This window comes from Heptranchias perlo, unplaced genomic scaffold (assembly GCF_035084215.1).
Source record: "Heptranchias perlo isolate sHepPer1 unplaced genomic scaffold, sHepPer1.hap1 HAP1_SCAFFOLD_346, whole genome shotgun sequence".
NCBI lineage: Eukaryota > Metazoa > Chordata > Chondrichthyes > Hexanchiformes > Hexanchidae > Heptranchias > Heptranchias perlo.
This window is the reverse complement of record NW_027139358.1, coordinates 132,107-154,042: the sequence shown is the minus strand read 5'-3', so window position 1 is coordinate 154,042 and position 21,936 is coordinate 132,107. Positions and strand designations below refer to the sequence as shown.

At 44.6% G+C, this 21,936-nt stretch overlaps 1 protein-coding gene across 1 annotated transcript in view; it reads left to right on the top strand.

Annotated features, from left to right (window-relative positions):
• The window catches only part of LOC137311514 (intelectin-1b-like), a 42,149-nt gene extending 36,595 nt beyond the window's left edge, over positions 1–5,554 (top strand). The window contains exon 7 of the mRNA XM_067978667.1: positions 5,405–5,554. Within this exon, the coding sequence (XP_067834768.1) occupies positions 5,405–5,554 (150 nt within the window). The remainder of the gene's footprint in view (positions 1–5,404) is intronic.
• The last annotated feature ends 16,382 nt before the right edge of the window (positions 5,555–21,936 follow it).

The window sequence follows — 21,936 nt, the reverse complement described above, 5'->3', positions numbered from 1 at the left end:
AGAGGGGCGGGAACGGGAGAGAGGCGGGATGATAGGGGGAACGGGAGAGAGGCGGGAACGGGAGAGAGGCGGGATGATCGGGGGAACGGGAGAGAGGCGGGATGATAGGGGGAACGGGAGAGAGGCGGGATGATAGGGGGAACGGGAGAGAGGCGGGATGATAGGGGGAACGGGAGAGAGGCAGGATGATAGGGGGAACGGGAGAGAGGCAGGATGATAGGGGGAACGGGAGAGGGGCGGGAACGGGAGAGAGGCGGGATGATAGGGGGAACGGGAGAGGGGCGGGAACGGGAGAGGGGCGGGAACGGGAGAGAGGGGCGGGCCGATAGGGGGAACGGGAGAGAGGCGGGATGATACGGGGAACGGGAGAGGGGCGGGAATGGGAGAGGGGCAGGAACGGGAGAGAGGCGGGAACGGGAGAGAGGGGCGGGCCGATAGGGGGAACGGGAGAGGGGCGGGATGATAGGGGGAACGGGAGAGAGGCGGGAACGGGAGAGAGGGGCGGGATGATAGGGGGAACGGGAGAGAGGCGGGATGATAGGGGGAACGGGAGAGGGGCGGGATGATAGGGGGAACGGGAGAGAGGCGGGAACGGGAGAGAGGCGGGAACGGGAGAGAGGCGGGAACGGGAGAGAGGGGCGGGCCGATAGGGGGAACGGGAGAGGGGCGGGAACGGGAGAGAGGCGGGAACGGGAGAGAGGCGGGAACGGGAGAGAGGGGCGGGCCGATAGGGGGAACGGGAGAGAGGCGGGAACGGGAGAGAGGCGGGAACGGGAGAGAGGGGCGGGCCGATAGGGGGAACGGGAGAGAGGGGCGGGCCGATAGGGGGAACGGGAGAGAGGCGGGATGATAGGGGGAACGGGAGAGAGGGGCGGGCCGATAGGGGGAACGGGAGAGAGGCGGGATGATAGGGGGAACGGGAGAGAGGGGCGGGCCGATAGGGGGAACGGGAGAGAGGGGCGGGCCGATAGGGGGAACGGGAGAGAGGCGGGAACGGGAGAGAGGGGCGGGATGATAGGGGGAACGGGAGAGAGGCGGGAACGGGAGAGAGGGGTGGGCCGATAGGGGGAACGGGAGAGAGGGGCGGGCCGATAGGGGGAACGGGAGAGGGGCGGGCCGATAGGGGGAACGGGAGAGAGGGGCGGGCCGATAGGGGGAACGGGAGAGAGGCGGGATGATAGGGGGAACGGGAGAGAGGGGCGGGCCGATAGGGGGAACGGGAGAGAGGCGGGAACGGGAGAGAGGGGTGGGCCGATAGGGGGAACGGGAGAGAGGCGGGAACGGGAGAGAGGGGCGGGATGATAGGGGGAACGGGAGAGAGGCGGGAACGGGAGAGAGGGGCGGGCCGATAGGGGGAACGGGAGAGGGGCGGGCCGATAGGGGGAACGGGAGAGAGGGGCAGGGCCGATAGGGGGAACGGGAGAGGGGCGGGCCGATAGGGGGAACGGGAGAGAGGGGCGGGCCGATAGGGGGAACGGGAGAGAGGGGCAGGGCCGATAGCGGGAACGGGAGAGAGGGGCAGGGCCGATAGGGGGAACGGGAGAGAGGGGCGGGCCGATAGCGGGAACGGGAGAGGGGCGGGCCGATAGGGGGAACGGGAGAGAGGGGCGGGCCGATAGCGGGAACGGGAGAGGGGCGGGCCGATAGGGGGAACGGGAGAGAGGGGCGGGCCGATAGCGGGAACGGGAGAGAGGGGCAGGGCCGATAGGGGGAACGGGAGAGAGGGGCGGGCTGATAGGGGGAACGGGAGAGAGGGGCAGGGCCGATAGGGGGAACGGGAGAGAGGGGCAGGGCCGATAGCGGGAACAGGAGAGAGGGGCGGGCCGATAGCGGGAACGGGAGAGAGGGGCAGGGCCGATAGGGGGAACGGGAGAGAGGGGCAGGGCCGATAGCGGGAACGGGAGAGAGGGGCAGGGCCGATAGGGGGAACGGGAGAGGGGCGGGCTGATAGGGGGAACGGGAGAGGGGCGGGAACGGGAGAGAGGCGGGAACGGGAGAGAGGCGGGCTGATAGGGGGAACGGGAGAGGGGCAGGAACGGGAGAGAGGCGGGAACGGGAGAGAGGCGGGCTGATAGGGGAGGTTCACTCGTGCTGTGAGGGGTGGATTTAAACTAACTTGGCAGGGGGTTGGGCACCAGGATGTTGCACTGGAAAGGAGAACATAAGAACATAAGAAATAGGAGCAGGAGTAGGCCATCTGGCCCCTCGAGCCTGCTCCGCCATTCAATCAGATCATGGCTGATCATATACCTCAACATCCTCGTAAATCCCCTCCCCAGAATTAGATCCAGCACTGGTTCCTTCCCCGTTGGGCTGGAAACACACTGATCAAGAAAGTTCTCTTGTGCACATTTCAGGAATTCCTCCCCCTCTTTGCCCTTTACACTGTTTACTATCCCAGTCTATATTGGGATAATTGAAGTTTCCCCATTATCACTACTCGAGAGTTCTTGCATCTTTCTCCTTCCCACTATTTGGTGGTCGATAGTATACACCCAGTAGTGTAATAGCTCCTCGATTGTTCCTGAATTACGAACATACGAATTAAGAGCAGGAGTGGGCCGTTCGGCCCCTCGAGCCTGCTCTGCCATTTGATAAGGTCATGGCTGATCTGATTGTGACCTCAACCCTACTTTCCCATCTACCTACTATAACCTTTGACTCCCTTGTTAATCAGGAATCTCTCTAACTCAGCCTGAAAAATATTCAATGACCCTGCCTCCCCCGCTCTCTGGGGAAGGGAGTTCCACAGACCCACGACCCTCTGAGAAAAAATTTCTCCTCATCTCCGTCTTAAATGGGAGACCCCTTATTTTTAAACTGTGGCCCCGAGTTCTAGTCTCTCCCACAAGGGGAAACATTCCCTCAGCATCTATCCCTTCTCGTCCCCTCAGGATCTTATATGTTTCAATAAGATCACCTCTCATTCTTCTAAACTCCAGTGTATACAGGCCCAACTTGTCCAACCTTTCCTCATAAGATAACCCCCTCATCCCAGGAATCAGTCGAGTGAACCTTCTCTGAACCACCTCCAAAGCAATTCTGTCCTTTCTTAAATAAGGAGACCAAAACTGCACACAGTATTCTAGATGTGGTCTCACCAATGCCGTGTACAACTGGAGCAAAACATCTCTACTTTTATATTCCATTCCCCTTGCAATAAATGACAACATTCCATTTGCCTTCCGAATCACTTGCTGTACCTGCATACTAACTTTTAGTGATTTATGTACTCGGACACCCAGATCCCTCTGTACCTCAGAGTTCTGCAATCTTTCTCCATTTAAATAATATTCTGCTTTTCTATTCCTCCTGCCAAAGTGGATAAGTTCACATTTTCCCACATTATTCTCCATCTGCCAAATTTTTGCCCACTCACTTAACCTATCGATATCCCTTTGCAGACTCCTTATGTCCTCTTCACAACTTACTTTCCCACCTACCTTTGTGTCATCAGCAAATTTAGCAACCATACATTCGGTCCCTTCATCCAAGTCATTGATATAGATTGTAAATAGTTGAGGTCCCAGCACTGATCCCTGTGGCTCTCCACTCGTTACATCTTGTCAACCTGAAAATTACCAAAATTCTAACCAACTACATTCTGTCTTAGACCCTCAATGACATCATCCCTTTCCAGTGCTATAATAGTTTCTCTGATCAATACTGTCCCGTCCTTCCCTCCTTTCTTTCCTTCCCTATCTTTCCTGAATACCTTGTATCCAGGAATATTCAGTTCCCAATCCTCCCCTTCTCTGAGCCTGGTCTCTATTATTGCCACTATATCATAGTCCCATGTGACGACTGGAGCCTGCAGCTCACCAATCTTATTCACCACACTACGTGCATTTACACACACGCACTCCAGTCTCATCTTAGTCTGCCTCGCGTTTGTCCCCTGACTGATCCCTCCTATTTCTGAACTATTCTTTACTCTGGTGCTACTTGTCTCTCCCAGTCCTCTGTGCACTTTGTTTCTCCTCTCTAATGCCCATCCCCCTGATAAATTAGCTTAAACCCTCCCCCACTAACACTTGGATGTGCACTTGAAGTGCTGTAATCTACAGGGCTACGGGCCAAGAGCTGGAAAGTGGGATTAGGCGGGAGAGCTCTTTATCTGCCGGCAGACTGGATGGGTTGAATGGCGTCCTTCTGTGCCGTAAATTTCAATGATTCGAGTGAAACCCCCCGCGAGGACATTGGTCCCAGCTCTGTTGAGGTGCAACCCGTCCATCTTGAACAGATCCCTCCTGCCCCAGAACTGGTCCCAATGCCCCAGGAATCTGAAGCCCTCCCTCCTGCACCATTTCTCCAGCCATGCATTAACCTGTCTTATCCTGCTATTCCTATAGTCACTAGTGCGTGACACCGGGAGTGATCCAGAGATTACTACCTTTGAGGTCCTGCTTTTTAACTTCCTCCCCAGCTCCTGAGACTCTGACTGCAGGTCCTCGACCTGTTTCTTTCCTATGTCATTGGTTCCCACATGGACCATGACTTCTGTGTGTTCCCCTTCCCCCCTCAGAATGTTCTGCACCGTCTCCGTGATGTCCTTTACCCTGGTACCAGGGAGGTAACACACCACATGGGACTCACATTGACGGTCACAGGAACGCCTGTCTGTCCCCCTGACTATCGAATCCCCTGGAACAACTGCATTTCTTGTGCCCCCCCCCTGTACAGCCGAGTGTCCCACGGTGCAGTGGATTGGCTCCTGACTGCACTCACCCCGAGGTGTCACCACCCTCACTGGGATTCAACACTGAATCCCGGTTAGTGAGTGCCACACTCCCAGGGGACGCCTGCACTGCCTGCCTGTCCCTCCTAGTCTGTCTGGTGGTCACCCACTCCCTCTCCGCATGAACTCTCTGTAGCTGCAGGGTGACCACCTCCTGAAACGCGCGATCCACGAAACTCTCAGCTTCCTGTATTCACTGGAGTGAGGCCAGCCGCCCCTCAATCTCAGAAACTCTGAGCTCGAGCTCCAGCAGTTGGCAGCACTTCCTGCACATGTGGTTTTCCAGGACACACAAAGTGTTAATGAGGAAAAGGTCGATGAGGAACACAGTGACACCCGGTCCCTTTGGGGCTGGCGATGACCCTGGGTCCGAGAGGAGAAAGGTCAGTGAGGAACACAGTGACACCCGGTCCCTTTGGGGCTGGATTTGACCCCGGGTACGAGAGGTGAAAGGTCGATGACGAACACAGTGACACCCGGTCCCTTTGGGGCTGGAGATGACCCTGGGTCCCAGAGGTGAAAGGTCGGAGATGAACACAGTGACACCCGGTCCCTTCAGTGAGATGGCCCATTCAGTGAGATGGCCCATTCAGTGAGATGGCCCATTCAGTGAGATGGCCCATTCAGTGAGATGGCCCATTCAGTGCTCTCCATGGATTTTTGCAGTTCTGTGTTGGAGCTGGGAGTTATTTCCCTGAGGACCCTGGGCAATGTGGAGATTTCTCAGCCTTCGACCGGAATGGGTACGGGGCAAGGAAGAGGCTGAATGCATCGAGGGAGATGACCGAGTCAGCGATCCTCCTGTTCTACCAATAAACAATGGCCAATCTTCACAAAGTGGGCGACTGAGTGGTGAAGTCAAAATTTTTCTGAAAAAAGATAGTGTTCAGATATTCATCTCCAACACACGGATATAAATCAGATTCATCCCCAACACACTGATATAAATCAGATTCATCCCCAACACACGGATATAAATCAGATTCATCCCCGACACACGGATATAAATCAGATTCATCCCCGACACACGGATATAAATTAGATTCATCTCCAACACACGGATATAAATCAGATTCATCTCCAACACACGGATATAAATCAGATTCATCTCCAACACACGGATATAAATCAGATTCATCCCCAACACACTGATATAAATCAGATTCATCCCCAACACACGGATATAAATCAGATTCATCCCCAACACACGGATATAAATCAGATTCATCCCCAACACACTGATATAAATCAGATTCATCCCCGACACACGGATATAAATCAGATTCATCCCCGACACACGGATATAAATTAGATTCATCTCCAACACACGGATATAAATCAGATTCATCCCCAACACACGGATATAAATCAGATTCATCTCCAACACACGGATATAAATCAGATTCATCTCCAACACACTGATATAAATCAGATTCATCCCCAACACACGGATATAAATCAGATTCATTCCCAACACACGGATATAAATCAGATTCATCTCCAACACACGGATATAAATCAGATTCATTCCCAACACACGGATATAAATCAGATTCATCCCCAACACACTGATATAAATCAGATTCATCACCAACACACGGATATAAATCAGATTCATCTCCAACACACGGATATAAATCAGATTCATCCCCAACACACGGATATAAATCAGATTCATTCCCAACACACGGATATAAATCAGATTCATCACCAACACACGGATATAAATCAGATTCATCCCCAACACACTGATATAAATCAGATTCATCCCCTACACACGGATATAAATCAGATTCACCCCAACACACGGATATAAATCAGATTCATCGCCGACACACGGATATAAATCAGATTCATCTCCAACACACGGAAATAAATCAGATTCATCCCCAACACACGGATATAAATCAGATTCATCTCCAACACACGGATATAAATCAGATTCATCTCCAACACACGGATATAAATCAGATTCATCCCCAACACACGGATATAAATCAGATTCATCCCCAACACACGGATATAAATCAGATTCATCTCCAACACAAGGATATAAATCAGATTCATCTCCAACACACGGATATAAATCAGATTCATCCGCAACACACGGATATAAATCAGATTCATCTCCAACACACGGATATAAATCAGATTCATCCCCAACACACGGATATAAATCAGATTCATCCCCAACACACGGATATAAATCAGATTCATCCCCAACACACGGATATAAATCAGATTCATCCCCAACACACGGATATAAATCAGATTCATTCCCAACACACGGATATAAATCAGATTCATCTCCAACACACGGATATAAATCAGATTCATCCCCAACACAAGGATATAAATCAGATTCATCCGCAACACACGGATATAAATCAGATTCATCTCCAACACACGGATATAAATCAGATTCATCCCCAACACACGGATATAAATCAGATTCATCCCCAACACACGGATATAAATCAGATTCATCCCCAACACACGGATATAAATCAGATTCATTCCCAACACACGGATATAAATCAGATTCATCTCCAACACACGGATATAAATCAGATTCATCCCCAACACACGGATATAAATCAGATTCATCCCCAACACACGGATATAAATCAGATTCATCCCCAACACACGGATATAAATCAGATTCATTCCCAACACACGGATATAAATCAGATTCATTCCCAACACACGGATATAAATCAGATTCATTCCCAACACACGGATACAAATCAGATTCATCCCCAACACACGGATACAAATCAGATTCATCCCCAACACACGGATATAAATCAGATTCATCCCCAACACACGGATATAAATCAGATTCATCGCCAACACACGGATATAAATCAGATTCATCCCCAACACACGGATATAAATCAGATTCATCTCCAACACACGGATATAAATCAGATTCATCTCCAACACACGGATATAAATCAGATTCATCCCCAACACACGGATATAAAACAGATTCATCTCCAACACACGGATATAAAACAGATTCATCCCCAACACACGGATATAAATCAGAATCATCTCCAACACACGGATATAAAACAGATTCATCCCCAACACACGGATATAAATCAGATTCATCCCCAACACACGGATATAAATCAGATTCATCTCCAACACACGGATATAAATCAGATTCATCCCCAACACACGGATATAAATCAGATTCATCACCAACACACGGATATAAATCAGATTCATCCCCGACACACGGATATAAATCAGATTCATCCCCAACACACGGATATAAATCAGATTCATCTCCAACACACGGATATAAATCAGATTCATCCCCAACACACGGATATAAATCAGATTCATCACCAACACACGGATATAAATCAGATTCATCCCCAACACACGGATATAAATAAAGATTCATCGCCAACACATGGATATAAATCAGATTCATCGCCAACACACGGATATAAATCAGATTCACCCCAACACACGGATATAAATCAGATTCATCACCAACACACGGATATAAATCAGATTCATCCCCAACACACGGATATAAATAAAGATTCATCGCCAACACATGGATATAAATCAGATTCATCGCCAACACATGGATATAAATCAGATTCATTCCCAACACACGGATATAAATCAGATTCATTCCCAACACACGGATATAAATCAGATTCATCCCCAACACACGGATATAAATCAGATTCATCCCCAACACACGGATATAAATCAGATTCATTCCCAACACACGGATATAAATCAGATTCATCCCCAACACACGGATATAAATCAGTTTCATCCCCAACACACGGATATAAATCAGATTCATTCCCAACACACGGATATAAATCAGATTCATCCCCAACACACGGATATAAATCAGTTTCATCCCCAACACACGGATATAAATCAGATTCATCCCCAACACACGGATATAAATCAGATTCATTCCCAACACACGGATATAAATCAGATTCATCCCCAACACACGGATATAAATCAGATTCATTCCCAACACACGGATATAAATCAGATTCATTCCCAACACACGGATATAAATCAGATTCATCTCCAACACACGGATATAAATCAGATTCATCCCCAACACACGGATATAAATCAGATTCATTCCCAACACACGGATATAAATCAGATTCATCCCCAACACACGGATATAAATCAGATTCATTCCCAACACACGGATATAAATCAGATTCATTCCCAACACACGGATATAAATCAGATTCATCCCCAACACACGGATATAAATCAGATTCATTCCCAACACACGGATATAAATCAGATTCATCCCCAACACACGGATATAAATCAGATTCATCTCCAACACACGGATATAAATCAGATTCATCCCCAACACACGGATATAAATCAGATTCATCCCCAACACACGGATATAAATCAGATTCATTTCCAACACACGGATATAAATCAGATTCATCCCCAACACACGGATATAAATCAGATTCATCTCCAACACACGGATATAAATCAGATTCATCCCCAACACACGGATATAAATCAGATTCATTCCCAACACACGGATATAAATCAGATTCATCTCCAACACACGGATATAAATCAGATTCATTCCCAACACACGGATATAAATCAGATTCATCTCCAACACACGGATATAAATCAGATTCATCCCCGACACACGGATATAAAACAGATTCATCCCCAACACACGGAAATAAATCAGATTCATCCCCAACACAAGGATATAAATCAGATTCATCCCCAACACACGGATATAAATCAGATTCATCCCCAACACACGGATATAAATCAGATTCATCTCCAACACACGGATATAAATCAGATTCATCCCCAACACACGGATATAAATCAGATTCATCCCCAACACACGGATATAAATCAGATTCATCTCCAACACACGGATATAAATCAGATTAATCTCCAACACACGGATATAAATCAGATTCATCCCCAACACACGGATATAAATCAGATTCATCTCCAACACACGGATATAAATCAGATTCATTCCCAACACACGGATATAAATCAGATTCATCTCCAACACACGGATATAAATCAGATTCATCTCCAACACACGGATATAAATCAGATTCATCCCCAACACACGGGTATAAATCAGATTCATCCGCAACACACGGATATAAATCAGATTCATCTCCAACACACGGATATAAATCAGATTCATCCCCAACACACGGATATAAATCAGATTCATCCGCAACACACGGATATAAATCAGATTCATCTCCAACACACGGATATAAATCAGATTCATCCCCAACACACGGATATAAATCAGATTCATCCGCAACACACGGATATAAATCAGATTCATCTCCAACACACGGATATAAATCAGATTCATTCCCAACACACGGATATAAATCAGATTCATTCCCAACACACGGATATAAATCAGATTCATTCCCAACACACGGATATAAATCAGATTCATTCCCAACACACGGATATAAATCAGATTCATTCCCAACACACGGATACAAATCAGATTCATCCCCAACACACGGATACAAATCAGATTCATCCCCAACACACGGATATAAATCAGATTCATCCCCAACACACGGATATAAATCAGATTCATCTCCAACACACGGATATAAATCAGATTCACCCCAACACACGGATATAAATCAGATTCATCACCAACACACGGATATAAATCAGATTCATCCCCAACACACGGATATAAATCAGATTCATCGCCAACACATGGATATAAATCAGATTCATTCCCAACACACGGATATAAATCAGATTCATCACCAACACATGGATACAAATCAGATTCATTCCCAACACACGGATATAAATCAGATTCATTCCCAACACACGGATATAAATCAGATTCATCTCCAACACACGGATATAAATCAGATTCATTCCCAACACACGGATATAAATCAGATTCATCCCCAACACACGGATATAAATCAGATTCATCCCCATCACACGGATATAAATCAGATTCACCCCCAACACACGGATATAAATCAGATTCATCTCCAACACACGGATATAAATCAGATTCACCCCCAACACACGGATATAAATCAGATTCATCTCCAACACACGGATATAAATCAGATTCATCCCCAACACACGGATATAAATCAGATTCATCTCCAACACACGGATATAAATCAAATTCATCCCCAACACACGGATATAAATCAGATTCATCTCCGACACACGGATATAAATCAGATTCATCCCCAACACACGGATATAAATCAGATTCATCCCCGACACATGGATATAAATCAGATTCATCCCCGACACACGGATGTAAATCAGATTCAACAGGGAGATAAGGTGGTAAAGAAGGCATATGGGATACTTGCCTTTATTAGCCGAGGCATAGAATATAAGAGCAAGGAGGTTATGATGGAGCTGTATAAAACACTGGTTAGGCCGCAGCTGGAGTACTGTGTGCAGTTCTGGTCGCCACACTACAGGAAGGATGTGATCGCTTTGGAGAGGGTGCAGAGGAGATTCACCAGGATGTTACCAGGGCTGGAGCGCTTCAGCTATGAAGAGAGACTGGGAAGATTGGGTTTGTTTTCCTTGGAGCAGAGGAGGCTGAGGGGGGACATGATTGAGGTGTACAAAATTATGAGGGGCACAGATAGGATGGATACGAAGGAGCTTTTTCCCTTCGTTGAGGGTTCTATAACAAGGGGGCATAGATTCAAGGTAAAAGGCGGGAGGTTTAGAGGGGATTTGAGAAAGAACTTTTTCACCCAGAGGGTGGTTGGAGTCTGGAACTCACTGCCTGAGAGGATTGTGGAGGCAGGAACCCTCACAACATTCAAGAAGCATTTGGATGAGCACTTGAAATGCCATAGCATACAAGGCTACGGACCAAATGCTGGAATATGGGATGAGAGTAGACAGGGCTGATGGCCGGCGCGGACACGATGGGCCGAAGGGCCTCTATCCGTGCTGTATAACTCTATGACTCTATGACTCTATAACACACGGATATAAAACAGATTCATCCACAACAAACGGATATAAATCAGATTCATCTCCAACACACGGATATAAATCAGATTCATCCCCAACACACGGATATAAATCAGATTCATCCCCAACACACGGATATAAATCAGATTCATCCGCAACACACGGATATAAATCAGATTCATCTCCAACACACGGATATAAATCAGATTCATCCCCAACACACGGATATAAATCAGATTCATCCCCAACACACGGATATAAATCAGATTCATCTCCAACACACGGATATAAATCAGATTCATCTCCAACACACGGATATAAATCAGATTCATCTCCAACACACGGATATAAATCAGATTCATCCCCAACACACGGATATAAATCAGATTCATCCCCAACACACGGATATAAATCAGATTCATCCCCAACACACGGATATAAATCAGATTCATCGCCAACACACGGAAATAAATCAGATTCATCCCCAACACACGGATATAAATCAGATTCATCGCCAACACACGGAAATAAATCAGATTCATCGCCAACACACGGATATAAATCAGATTCATCTCCAACACACGGATATAAAACAGATTCATTCCCAACACACGGATAAAATCAGATTCATCCCCAACACACGGATATAAAACAGATTCATTCCCAACACACGGATAAAATCAGATTCATCTCCAACACACGGATATAAAACAGATTCATCCCCAACACACGGATATAAATCAGATTCATCCCCAACACACGGATATAAATCAGATTCATCCCCAACACACGGATATAAATCAGATTCATCCCCAACACACGGATATAAATCAGATTCATCTCCAACACACGGATATAAATCAGATTCATCTCCAACACACGGATATAAATCAGATTCATCCCCAACACACGGATATAAATCAGATTCATCCCCAACACACGGATATAAATCAGATTCATCCCCAACACACGGATATAAATCAGATTCATCCCCAACACACGGATATAAATCAGATTCATCCCCAACACACGGATATAAATCAGATTCATCTCCAACACACGGATATAAATCAGATTCATCTCCAACACACGGATATAAATCAGATTCATTCCCAACACAAGGATATAAATCAGATTCATCTCCAACACACGGATACAAATCAGATTCATCCCCAACACACGGATATAAATCAGATTCATCTCCAACACACGGATATAAATCAGATTCATCTCCAACACACGGATATAAATCAGATTCATCGCCAACACACGGATATAAATCAGATTCATTCCCAACACACGGATATAAATCAGATTCATCGCCAACACATGGATATAAATCAGATTCATTCCCAACACACGGATATAAATCAGATTCATCACCAACACATGGATACAAATCAGATTCATTCCCAACACACGGATATAAATCAGATTCATTCCCAACACACGGATATAAATCAGATTCATCTCCAACACACGGATATAAATCAGATTCATTCCCAACACACGGATATAAATCAGATTCATCCCCAACACACGGATATAAATCAGATTCATCCCCATCACACGGATATAAATCAGATTCACCCCCAACACACGGATATAAATCAGATTCATCTCCAACACACGGATATAAATCAGATTCACCCCCAACACACGGATATAAATCAGATTCATCTCCAACACACGGATATAAATCAGATTCATCCCCAACACACGGATATAAATCAGATTCATCTCCAACACACGGATATAAATCAAATTCATCCCCAACACACGGATATAAATCAGATTCATCTCCGACACACGGATATAAATCAGATTCATCCCCAACACACGGATATAAATCAGATTCATCCCCGACACATGGATATAAATCAGATTCATCCCCGACACACGGATGTAAATCAGATTCAACAGGGAGATAAGGTGGTAAAGAAGGCATATGGGATACTTGCCTTTATTAGCCGAGGCATAGAATATAAGAGCAAGGAGGTTATGATGGAGCTGTATAAAACACTGGTTAGGCCGCAGCTGGAGTACTGTGTGCAGTTCTGGTCGCCACACTACAGGAAGGATGTGATCGCTTTGGAGAGGGTGCAGAGGAGATTCACCAGGATGTTACCAGGGCTGGAGCGCTTCAGCTATGAAGAGAGACTGGGAAGATTGGGTTTGTTTTCCTTGGAGCAGAGGAGGCTGAGGGGGGACATGATTGAGGTGTACAAAATTATGAGGGGCACAGATAGGATGGATACGAAGGAGCTTTTTCCCTTCGTTGAGGGTTCTATAACAAGGGGGCATAGATTCAAGGTAAAAGGCGGGAGGTTTAGAGGGGATTTGAGAAAGAACTTTTTCACCCAGAGGGTGGTTGGAGTCTGGAACTCACTGCCTGAGAGGATTGTGGAGGCAGGAACCCTCACAACATTCAAGAAGCATTTGGATGAGCACTTGAAATGCCATAGCATACAAGGCTACGGACCAAATGCTGGAATATGGGATGAGAGTAGACAGGGCTGATGGCCGGCGCGGACACGATGGGCCGAAGGGCCTCTATCCGTGCTGTATAACTCTATGACTCTATGACTCTATAACACACGGATATAAAACAGATTCATCCACAACAAACGGATATAAATCAGATTCATCTCCAACACACGGATATAAATCAGATTCATCCCCAACACACGGATATAAATCAGATTCATCCCCAACACACGGATATAAATCAGATTCATCCGCAACACACGGATATAAATCAGATTCATCTCCAACACACGGATATAAATCAGATTCATCCCCAACACACGGATATAAATCAGATTCATCCCCAACACACGGATATAAATCAGATTCATCTCCAACACACGGATATAAATCAGATTCATCTCCAACACACGGATATAAATCAGATTCATCTCCAACACACGGATATAAATCAGATTCATCCCCAACACACGGATATAAATCAGATTCATCCCCAACACACGGATATAAATCAGATTCATCCCCAACACACGGATATAAATCAGATTCATCGCCAACACACGGAAATAAATCAGATTCATCCCCAACACACGGATATAAATCAGATTCATCGCCAACACACGGAAATAAATCAGATTCATCGCCAACACACGGATATAAATCAGATTCATCTCCAACACACGGATATAAAACAGATTCATTCCCAACACACGGATAAAATCAGATTCATCCCCAACACACGGATATAAAACAGATTCATTCCCAACACACGGATAAAATCAGATTCATCTCCAACACACGGATATAAAACAGATTCATCCCCAACACACGGATATAAATCAGATTCATCCCCAACACACGGATATAAATCAGATTCATCCCCAACACACGGATATAAATCAGATTCATCCCCAACACACGGATATAAATCAGATTCATCTCCAACACACGGATATAAATCAGATTCATCTCCAACACACGGATATAAATCAGATTCATCCCCAACACACGGATATAAATCAGATTCATCCCCAACACACGGATATAAATCAGATTCATCCCCAACACACGGATATAAATCAGATTCATCCCCAACACACGGATATAAATCAGATTCATCCCCAACACACGGATATAAATCAGATTCATCTCCAACACACGGATATAAATCAGATTCATCTCCAACACACGGATATAAATCAGATTCATTCCCAACACAAGGATATAAATCAGATTCATCTCCAACACACGGATACAAATCAGATTCATCCCCAACACACGGATATAAATCAGATTCATCTCCAACACACGGATATAAATCAGATTCATCTCCAACACACGGATATAAATCAGATTCATCGCCAACACACGGATATAAATCAGATTCATTCCCAACACACGGATATAAATCAGATTCATCCCCAACACACGGATACAAATCAGATTCATCCCCAACACACGGATATAAATCAGATTCATCTCCGACACACGGATATAAATCAGATTCATCTCCAACACACAGATATAAATCAGATTCATCTCCAACACACGGATATAAATCAAATTCATCCCCAACACACGGATATAAATCAGATTCATCTCCGACACACGGATATAAATCAGATTCATCCCCAACACACGGATATAAATCAGATTCATCCCCGACACATGGATATAAATCAGATTCATCCCCGACACACGGATGTAAATCAGATTCAACAGGGAGATAAGGTGGTAAAGAAGGCATATGGGATACTTGCCTTTATTAGCCGAGGCATAGAATATAAGAGCAAGGAGGTTATGATGGAGCTGTATAAAACACTGGTTAGGCCACAGCTGGAGTACTGTGTGCAGTTCTGGTCGCCACACTACAGGAAGGATGTGATCGCTTTGGAGAGGGTGCAGAGGAGATTCACCAGGATGTTACCAGGGCTGGAGCGCTTCAGCTATGAAGAGAGACTGGGAAGATTGGGTTTGTTTTCCTTGGAGCAGAGGAGGCTGAGGGGGGACATGATTGAGGTGTACAAAATTATGAGGGGCACAGATAGGATGGATACTAAGGAGCTTTTTCCCTTCGTTGAGGGTTCTATAACAAGGGGACATAGATTCAAGGCAAAAGGCGGGAGGTTTAGAGGGGATTTGAGAAAGAACTTTTTCACCCAGAGGGTGGTTGGAGTCTGGAACTCACTGCCTGAGAGGATTGTGGAGGCAGGAACCCTCACAACATTCAAGAAGCATTTGGATGAGCACTTGAAATGCCATAGCATACAAGGCTACGGACCAAATGCTGGAATATGGGATTAGAGTAGACAGGGCTGACGGCCGGCGCGGACACGATGGGCCGAAGGGCCTCTATCCGTGCAGAAAAACTCTATGACTCTATGACTCTATAACACACGGATATCAAACAGATTCATCCGCAACACACGGATATAAATCAGATTCATCTCCAACACACGGATATCAATCAGATTCATCTCCAACACAAGGATATCAATCAGATTCATCCCCAACACACGGATATAAATCAGATTCATCTCCAACACAAGGATATCAATCAGATTCATCCCCAACACACGGATATAAATCAGATTCATCACCAACACACGGACAGAAATCAGATTCATCCGCAACACACGGATATAAATCAGATTCATCACCAACACACGGACATAAATCAGATTCATCCCCAACACACGGATATAAATCAGATTCATCACCAACACACGGACATAAATCAGATTCATCCGCAACACACGGATATAAATCAGATTCATCCCCAACACACGGATATAAATCAGATTCATCTCCAACACACGGATATAAATCAGATTCATCCCCAACACACGGATATAAATCAGATTCATCCCCAACACACGGATATAAATCAGATTCATCCCCAACACACGGATATAAATCAGATTCATCCGCAACACACGGATATAAATCAGATTCATCTCCAACACACGGATATAAATCAGATTCATCCCCAACACACGGATATAAATCAGATTCATCCCCAACACACGGATATAAATCAGATTCATCACCAACACACGGACATAAATCAGATTCATCCGCAACACACGGATATAAATCAGATTCATCACCAACACACGGACATAAATCAGATTCATCCCCAACACACGGATATAAATCAGATTCATCACCAACACACGGACATAAATCAGATTCATCCGCAACACACGGATATAAATCAGATTCATCCCCAACACACGGATATAAATCAGATTCATCTCCAACACACGGATATAAATCAGATTCATCCCCAACACACGGATATAAATCAGATTCATCTCCAACACACGGATACAAATCAGATTCATCCCCAACACACGGATATAAATCAGATTCACCCCAACACACGGATATAAATCAGATTCATCCCCTACACACGGATATAAATCAGATTCATCCCCAACACATGGATATAAATCAGATTCATCCCCAACACACGGATATAAATCAGATTCATCACCAACACACGGACATAAATCAGATTCATCCGCAACACACGGATATAAATCAGATTCATCTCCAACACACGGATATAAATCAGATTCATCGCCAACACATGGATATAAATCAGATTCATCCCCAACACACGGATATAAATCAGATTCATCTCCAACACACGGGTATAAATCAGATTCATTCCCAACACACGGACATAAAACAGATTCATTCCCAACACACGGATATAAATCAGATTCATCCCCAACACACGGATATAAATCAGATTCATCCCCAACACACGGATATAAATCAGATTCACCCCCAACACACGGATATTAATCAGATTCACCCCCAACACACGGATATAAATCAGATTCATCTCCAACACACGGATATAAATCAGATTCATCTCCAACACACGGATACAAATCAGATTCACCCCCAACACACGGATATAAATCAGATTCATCTCCAACACACGGATATAAATCAGATTCATCTCCAACACACGGATACAAATCAGATTCATCCCCGACACACGGATATAAATCAGATTCATCCCCAACACACGGATATAAATCAGATTCATTCCCAACACACGGATATAAAACAGATTCATCCCCAACACACGGAAATAAATCAGATTCATCCCCAACACAAGGATATAAATCAGATTCATCCCCAACACACGGATATAAATCAGATTCATCTCCAACACACGGATATAAATCAGATTCATCCCCAACACACGGATATAAATCAGATTCATCCCCAACACACGGATATAAATCAGATTCATCTCCAACACACGGATGTAAATCAGATTAATCTCCAACACACGGATATAAATCAGATTCATCCCCAACACACGGATATAAATCAAATTCATCCCCAACACACGGATATAAATCAGATTCATCTCCGACACACGGATATAAATCAGATTCATCCCCAACACACGGATATAAATCAGATTCATCCCCGACACATGGATATAAATCAGATTCATCCCCGACACATGGATATAAATCAGATTCATCCCCGACACACGGATGTAAATCAGATTCAACAGGGAGATAAGGTGGTAAAGAAGGCATATGGGATACTTGCCTTTATTAGCCGAGGCATAGAATATAAGAGCAAGGAGGTTATGATGGAGCTGTATAAAACACTGGTTAGGCCACAGCTGGAGTACTGTGTGCAGTTCTGGTCGCCACACTACAGGAAGGATGTGATCGCTTTGGAGAGGGTGCAGAGGAGATTCACCAGGATGTTACCAGGGCTGGAGCGCTTCAGCTATGAAGAGAGACTGGGAAGATTGGGTTTGTTTTCCTTGGAGCAGAGGAGGCTGAGGGGGGACATGATTGAGGTGTACAAAATTATGAGGGGCACAGATAGGATGGATACTAAGGAGCTTTTTCCCTTCGTTGAGGGTTCTATAACAAGGGGACATAGATTCAAGGTAAAAGGCGGGAGGTTTAGAGGGGATTTGAGAAAGAACTTTTTCACCCAGAGGGTGGTTGGAGTCTGGAACTCACTGCCTGAGAGGATTGTGGAGGCAGGAACCCTCACAACATTCAAGAAGCATTTGGATGAGCACTTGAAATGCCATAGCATACAAGGCTACGGACCAAATGCTGGAATATGGGATTAGAGTAGACAGGGCTGATGGCCGGCGCGGACACGATGGGCCGAAGGGCCTCTATCCGTGCAGAAAAACTCTATGACTCTATGACTCTATAACACACGGATATCAAACAGATTCATCCGCAACACACGGATATAAATCAGATTCATCTCCAACACACGGATATGAAACTGATTCATCCCCAACACACGGATATAAATCAGATTCATCTCCAACACACGGATATAAATCAGATTCATCCCCAACACACGGATATAAATCAGATTCATCCCCAACACACGGATATAAATCAGATTCATCCGCAACACACGGATATAAATCAGATTCATCCCCAACACACGGATATAAATCAGATTCATCCGCAACACACGGATATAAATCAGATTCATCCGCAACACACGGATATAAATCAGATTCATCCCCAACACACGGATATAAATCAGATTCATCCGCAACACACGGATATAAATCAGATTCATCCCCAACACACGGATATAAATCAGATTCATTCCCAACACACGGATATAAATCAGATTCATCCCCAACACACGGATATAAATCAGATTCATCTCCAACACACGGACATAAAACAGATTCATTCCCAACACACGGATATAAATCAGATTCATCCCCAACACACGGATATAAATCAGATTCATTCCCAACACACGGATATAAATCAGATTCATCCCCAACACACGGATATAAATCAGATTCATCCCCAACACACTGATATAAATCAGATTCATCCCCAACACACGGATATAAATCAGATTCACCCCCAACACACGGATATTAATCAGATTCACCCCCAACACACGGATATAAATCAGATTCATCTCCAACACACGGATATAAATCAGATTCATCTCCAACACACGGATATAAATCAGATTCATCTCCAACACACGGATATAAATCAGATTCATCCCCAACACACGGATATAAATCAGATTCATCTCCAACACACGGATATAAATCAGATTCATCTCCAACACACGGATATAAATCAGATTCATCCCCAACACACGGATATAAATCAGATTCATCTCCAACACACGGATATAAATCAGATTCATCCCCAACACACGGATATAAATCAGATTCATCTCCAACACACGGATATAAATCAGATTCATCCCCAACACACGGATATAAATCAGATTCATCTCCAACACACGGATATAAATCAGATTCATCTCCAACACACGGATATAAATCAGATTCATCCCCAACACACGGATATAAATCAGATTCATCTCCAACACACGGATATAAATCAGATTCATCCCCAACACACGGATATAAATCAGATTCATCTCCAACACACGGATATAAATCAGATTCATCCCCAACACACGGATATAAATCAGATTCATCTCCAACACAAGGATATAAAACAGATTCATCTCCAACACACGGATATAAATCAGATTCATTCCCAACACACGGATATAAATCAGATTCATCCCCAACACACGGATATAAATCAGATTCATCTCCAACACACGGATATAAATCAGATTCATCCCCAACACACGGATATAAATCAGATTCATCTCCAACACACGGATATAAATCAGATTCATCTCCAACACACGGATACAAATCAGATTCATCCCCAACACACGGATATAAATCAGATTCATCACCAACACACGGATATAAATCAGATTCATCTCCAACACACGGATATAAATCAGATTCATCTCCAACACACGGATATAAATCAGATTCATCTCCAACACACGGATATAAATCAGATTCATCCCCAACACACGGATATAAATCAGATTCATCTCCAACACACGGATATAAATCAGATTCATCTCCAACACACGGATATAAATCAGATTCATCCCCAACACACGGATATAAATCAGATTCATCTCCAACACACGGATATAAAACAGATTCATTCCCAACACACGGATATAAATCAGATTCATCCCCAACACACGGATATAAATCAGATTCATCCCCAACACACGGATATAAATCAGATTCACCCCCAACACACGGATATTAATCAGATTCACCCCCAACACACGGATATAAATCAGATTCATCTCCAACACACGGATATAAATCAGATTCATCTCCAACACACGGATATAAATCAGATTCATCCCCAACACACGGATATAAATCAGATTCATCTCCAACACACGGATATAAATCAGATTCATCTCCAACACACGGATATAAATCAGATTCATCCCCAACACACGGATATAAATCAGATTCATCTCCAACACACGGATATAAATCAGATTCATCCCCAACACACGGATATAAATCAGATTCATCTCCAACACACGGATATAAATCAGATTCATCCCCAACACACGGATATAAATCAGATTCATCTCCAACACACGGATATAAAACAGATTCATCTCCAACACACGGATATAAATCAGATTCATTCCCAACACACGGATATAAATCAGATTCATCCCCAACACACGGATATAAATCAGATTCATCTCCAACACACGGATATAAATCAGATTCATCCCCAACACACGGATATAAATCAGATTCATCTTCAACACACGGA